Source organism: Ostrea edulis, chromosome 8 (genome assembly GCF_947568905.1).
Source record: "Ostrea edulis chromosome 8, xbOstEdul1.1, whole genome shotgun sequence".
Taxonomy (NCBI): domain Eukaryota; kingdom Metazoa; phylum Mollusca; class Bivalvia; order Ostreida; family Ostreidae; genus Ostrea; species Ostrea edulis.
This window is the reverse complement of record NC_079171.1, coordinates 76,177,054-76,183,828: the sequence shown is the minus strand read 5'-3', so window position 1 is coordinate 76,183,828 and position 6,775 is coordinate 76,177,054. Positions and strand designations below refer to the sequence as shown.

Genomic DNA, 6,775 nt, shown 5'->3' with positions numbered 1-6,775 from the left:
CTCTCAAATTTGATTTCATTAAATGTTGTTGCATATCAAGTGAGTAAAGGTCATTATTTATTTTCATTACTCGCATTAAACATTTTTAGATATATTTTGTTAGCAGACATGATTATGTATCTGTTTTATGCAATCGTTCAAGCAGTGTTTTCAATCAAGGAAGATATTGAAACATGGTAGGGCCTACACATAACATTACCAACTTTAAAACTTTTGCATAAAAGCACACAAACGAACAGACAGACAGGCAGGTAAGTAAACGAACAGAAAAGAAATCAATGTCCCTGAATCTCCAAATAAATGGCTATAAATTCACACTTAATCAACAGAATAAATAACGTTAAACTTAGAATGACACATGCTAGTAAGTGACATCAAAAGGCATATCAAGTACAATTGAATAAATCATGAATAAATTATGAGTACAAAAAGTAATGATTCGAACACTGTACATCAATAACAGGCATTGCAACCCAAGTTTTGTTCTTTTTTTATTCCCTAATCATCTTTAAATATACAAATCAAAAATACACTTCCTAAAAGATTGATAATACCCCATATCTCAGGTGCACACATCTTCCATGCAAGGTTTTCAAAATTGACACCACCCCAAATCTCCGGTGCAAAATATCTTTCAAGCAGTGTTTTCAAACAAGGAATATATCATTGAAACATGAGAGTGCCTTCACATAACATTACCAAGTTTAAAACTTTTGCATACAAGCACACAAACAAACAGACAGACAGACAGGTAAGCAAACGAACAGAAAAAAAATGAATGTTCCAAAGAAATGGCTATAAATTCACACTTAATCTACAGAATAAATATACGTTAGATTTAAAATGACACAAACTAGTAAGTGTATTTACGCGATGGCACAATGCAAATTATTGTAAAAGAATAAGGACCTCACACAGTAATTAACGATTAAACCAAACAAATCATGCATATTTATTAATAGTGTATGGACAATGACATCACACAATTAGTAACAATACAATCAGACAGGTACCGCACAGTTATAATTATATGTTCACATTGACATCGCACATTGATATTAAACAGCAGGTAAATATGTGATATGGGGGAAGAGAGAAACACCAATATCTTAGAAAATATTCATATAACGATATTCTTGGTTGTTGTAAAGAATCTTAAGAATCAGTTTTGCTGTAAATTTCAGATTGTAAAATCCCTGAAGTTAGTTATCTTGGAACACAAAACGTAACAGAGCGAGGGTTTGAGTGTCAGGCGTGGGACAAACAGTACCCACACAGACACAGCTACGGATCCTACCCCGGGGCTCGTGAGAATTATTGCAGAGATTTTGATTCTGACGAACCGTGGTGCTTGACAACGAACAAAAAAGTGGTCTGGGATCGGTGCATAGTGCCTTCTTGTGGGGTAAATGTGATAGGTATGTTAGATAGTATCATTCAGAAATTATTGTAATCGGAGTGTCATTTTGCTTCTACAACATAACGGCGGTAGTATTAACAATCATCTTTATATTGTTCAAATCTTATCAGTTCTTACAATTAACTAATCGTACAATCAATACTTGTATTGTTATTAACAATAAAACAATTCACACTATCCTTATGGTGAAGGCTTTTGTATTTCAATTAGGAAATCAAGGTCAAATTGTCGAGTCGATCTAAACCTAACAATCTGATGTAGGTGATGGTCGCTCTTTGATAAGCATATCACACTAATACTAAATATGCAAGGTGAAGATAACGAACAGTGATCAATCTCATAACTCCTACAAGCAATACAAAATAGATAGTTGGGCAAACACGGACCCCTGGACACACCAGAGGTGGGAACAGGTGCCTAGGAGGAGTAAGCATCCCGTGTTGACCGGTCACACCCGCCGTGAGCCCCATATCCTGATCAGGTAAACGGAGTTATCCGCACTCAAAATCAGTGTGCCAAGAACGGCTTAACAATCGGTATGAAACACGTCAGACAGCATTTGACCCAATGTGAGGTTGTATTGACGAACTAGATCGTTATAACGACCATAGAATTTGCGAAATGCTGACTTCAATCGAGACTGTTGAAATCCCTGTACCATCAACTTGTTTGTCAGTAGCTTACCTCGATTTAAAAACTGACTATACCCAGAACAAGCTCTTGCATATCGAATCAGTTGAGATATATAAACACCATATGCAGGTGATCATGGAATATTGCTACATAAATGTGGGAAGTTGACGATGGAGAAGCTGAAATCATCCCGTTTGTCATACAGTTGAGTTGTTAGTTGTAGTAGATATGACCTTAAACAGGTTCAATAGAAATAAAATCACTGTTACGACGTGCATAGGTCAAATTTTACAGCATTTTACAGCAACTTGGATGTGTGGATGATTCAATATAGTGCAAAAATTCTCAATTAGGACACTAAACAAAATACATTTAGAGGGACACATAAATACGAACCCGAAATACATACTTTAAGATATTAATAATGCACAGACACTGCTTTCAATCAATTTTCAAATGAAATTATTTGTTTGAAAATTCCGAGCATTAAATTTGCATCAGATGAAAACGCATAAGATACACTGGTTTTGTTTTGTTTCCAGCGAATTCTTCCTCATGTGTGTCTATCGATGAATTGGATATATCTGAACTGAAGAACGAAAGAAGTTGTGGATCCTACTGCAAGTAAGACAAACATTATGAGGGTAGACGCACGATGTGGTTAACTATATTACGGAAACTATTTGAAGTAGGCTATTAATATTTATAAACTGAATTAACATGAGCATCGAAAACAAATTCATAGGAAACAGAAGTAGATACAGAAACAATGTGATTCGTGAAAAACACATCTTATTATGGGGACTCATTTTCAATTGGGTATTAATTTTTGATATTTCTGTATCTTTCACAAACAACTTTTACCGTTGGCATCAAATTGTCCGTATTAAAACCTTTACGATTTCAGCTGGATTAGAACAACTATAAATGACGCAATAACAAAAAGAAATCTGCAAAATGGACGTACATGTGGAATTCGGGACAAGAAGAAAATAGTTCGTAAACACGAGCAGCTTCTTCAAAGGGGCACCTATACACCATGGATGTGTATGTAAATTTACGTTTGTGTAATAATCTAGATTAACATGAAGGCATGCACGATTGTAAGATACCTTAGCTTGTATGTTTCCAATGTAAATGTATTCCTGTAGTCAATGTATCCCTTTCCATATGACTTCCCACTATGACACCAGTATTTATATCACGTTGATTTTAACATGTGTTGGTTTCTTCCACGTAAGTATTTCACTATGTATTGACAGTAGAAAGTGCATTTAAGATTCGGTTCTTGACTCCCCTGATCCGTATTATTAGGCCTTGATTGTCAACAAACTAATTTTTTTTTTGCTCGCGGGGGTAAATTCTCACATAAATTGAATGCACTTCCGCTTAAAATTGCTACCATTATTATTTTCTAACTGTCATTATTATACCTGACATAATGTGGCATAAACAGGCAAGATCGATTTGGGTTATATTGTATATACTTTATTGAATCATTTTCAGGCTCCATCTCAATATTTGACGGCAATAAAGATGGTAAGTTTTACCAAATAATCATGGTCTTTAAAACATTTCAAAGCCCGAATTTATTTTTTCAGTCAAAGCAATACGTATGTTGTAGTGCACTGATTTTCCCACTGATGACACCATTTTGCAGTAAATTCAAAACATGCGTCTTTCAATATTTTACTTGATGTGTTATTGTGTCACAAATAAATAGTTTTCTTTTATATATAGATTAATGTCATATGGTGTAAACTTTTTAAAAAGAACGATTTCAGTTGACACATTTGAATGGAATTTCATGAAACTTGAGTTAGGATAGAAAACGGCACTTACTCCTCACAGTTGATTTTTTCTTGACATTTCAGATTGCATTACCCCAGAAAATCAAGACCCAGGCGTTCAGTGGAACAAGGAAATACTCAGTAAATAACTAAATCTAATCAATCTTCAATTTTAATACATCTTTAAAAGTTGTATATATAATTTGTTACAGGGACTCTGAGCTCACCTTACAAGATTTACAATCAGTTTGAATATGAAAAAATGAATATAACGAACAGTGGTCAACTTAAGAAAATAAATGAAGGGTAGACACGTACACGCCGGAGATAAAGCCTGGTGTCTAAATGAGAGATAAATTACCCTGTCACAGGTTGAACCCGCCTTAAACTATACATCTTGTTCAGGTTAAAGGCAGGATGTGTAGAAATGAATTCAGTATACAGAAATTACCGAACAATTCACATATAACAAATATCATTCGACAACCTTCAGTGTGTACTTGTATTTACTAATTAAACCATAGTGCGACTATGAAAACGCTGACTTTAAACAAAACTATTGAAACCTCAAGTAACAAGTTAACTTCATTGTTAGTAGCTTACCTCAGTTTAAAAACTGATCATACGCACAACATGCTCTCATTTTGGGATCAATTGAAGGACATGCACACCATATGCAGGTGATACGGGATATTGATACACAGCTATGAGACGTGGATGGTGAAAACACAACTGTAGTAATGTAAAACTAATACAGCACCAGATGAGCAATTCGACTAATAATGTTTCTTCTGTGATCCTAAAGCCGAAATGGTGGAAATTCGAAATAGCAATGAACTTGTAAGATCTAAAATGAAAACTAGAGTGCCAAAAACACGAGCCGTATTCGTGCAAGGATAAGAGCTATGAGTAAGCGAGATAATTTTTGATTTTGAAATGAAATTCTACATTTTATTCCAGTAATCAAATATACAATATAATTCATTTTCATATAATTCATAGCAAATAGAAGTATTTAAAATATGTAAGAAACATTTCAGTTATACGGTTGGTTAAATAATTTGATACTGTGTTAGGAGGGGTAAAAAGTACAATATAATTATCACAACAATGCGGACCATGTGTCCTTGAGTGTTTCTATACTAGATTTGATCAAAACTCGGATTGTTACTTGAGCAATATGTAATGGTTCCAGGAGACAAAGCTAGTCACACAATTGGTTTTGTTTGTATAGGTTCACTTACTACAACTGTATTTCAAACAAATTGACCCCGTGGGGATCTGGGTTAGAATAGGTCCTCAGTACCCCTTGCTTGTCGTAAGGGGCGATTAAATTTACGGTCCTTCGGATGAGACGGCAAAAACCGAGGTCCTGTGCCACAGCATGTGTGGAACAATAAAGATCCCTCCCTGCTCAAAGGTCAAAAGCTCCGAGTATAGGCCGATATTTTGCAGCACTTCATCGGTAGTTGTACCGTCTCCATATGAGTGAGATATTGTCGAGAGGGGCATTAAACATTATTCAATCAATGAATCAATCAAACAAATTCCACATTAGTAATGCTACTTGAAATCCAAGATTGAATTTTACACATAAATACTTCATATTCAAATACATTGACTATCCCACAAAATGGAAAAAGTAAATATGAGTTATCGTACTTATACTGGATTCCAAGACTTTGCGAAAAAAAATATTTTAGAAACCGGTTCTTAGATCTAGCAAAAGTGCTGCCAATTTTTCGGTGGGTTTTTTTTCGCCTCATGGACATATTCACTGCTATGTAGGGATAACTTCAAATGTACTGTCTCAACATCTGCGGAAAGAGTATAAATCAAATTTCAAAATAACGAAATTTGAATTTTGAATCATACAACTCTTCCCAACTATTGCTAATACAACCTATCATTGGGTAAAATGCTGTATCACGTCTTTAATGCCGATTCTTAGGCCGTTTATTGCACACTGATTTTTACTACGGATAACTCCGTTTACCTGATCAAGACATAAGACTCATGGCGGGTGTGGCCGGGAGACAAGGGATGCTGACTCCTCTTGGGAACCTGATCCCACCACTGGTATACCCAATGGTCCGTCTTTATCCAACTACTCTTTGTATTGCTTATAGGAGTCATGTGATTGATCATTGTTGGTTATCTTCATCGTTCACAGTAACAAAACGTATCACTATTCAAGATTTCACATTATCACTGTTCACGATAAGGTTAACTTTTTGACATCAAAAAGAGCTGTATTTGCAATGAAAATAGAACAAAAAATATGTACATCTTGTCAATATTCCTTTGCTAAACCCAGCTTTCGTTCTACTCAGAGGTACATTGAATTCAATGTTGAACATATATATTGAACATATGTTTAAGTTTCCCAATGACAATGTATACATACTCTTTGGTTATTTAATGGTCCTTTATTACCTGAAATATCTTCGAATTCTCACGAGAAAGAAATGATTCAACAGTTTCTCTAAGAGCAGGATAAGGCTATTGTTGTGGCCTTCAATTTAAAAGTTAGATATACCGGCGAAGTTTTAGCTATTAATATGTCCATTTCCATCCATACCTCTATTCCAAATATTGTATGTTTTACATTACGACCCCTGGGTCGAGGCCTCTGCTGGTGGACTGTTGATCCCCGAGGGTCTTTACAGCACAGTAGCTAAGAACTTCGTTACTAGTTTGGAAATACGGATGAATATTTAATTACTGAGATAAAAATTTGAAATTCCTTTCTAATTTAAGGATTATCTCGCTTATGCATAGCTTTATCCTTGGACGATTTTGGCTCCAGGTTTTGGCACTCTAGTTTTCCTTTTAGCTTATCGTTACTTCGAATTTCCAAAATGGTGGCTTGAACATCACTGAAGAGACATCATTTGTCGAAATGCGCATCTGGTGTATCAAAATCGGTACC

At 35.2% G+C, this 6,775-nt stretch overlaps 1 protein-coding gene across 1 annotated transcript; it reads left to right on the top strand.

The window, feature by feature from the left end:
* Nucleotides 1-351: 351 nt before the first annotated feature.
* On the top strand, nucleotides 352-3,992 carry LOC130049795 (apolipoprotein(a)-like). Its single transcript, XM_056147804.1, has 7 exons — nucleotides 352-364; nucleotides 1,067-1,069; nucleotides 1,185-1,418; nucleotides 2,596-2,677; nucleotides 2,961-3,100; nucleotides 3,560-3,592; nucleotides 3,928-3,992. Exons 1-7 carry the CDS (start codon nucleotides 352-354, stop codon nucleotides 3,990-3,992), a joined length of 570 nt encoding a protein of 189 aa, XP_056003779.1.
* Nucleotides 3,993-6,775: the final 2,783 nt, after the last annotated feature.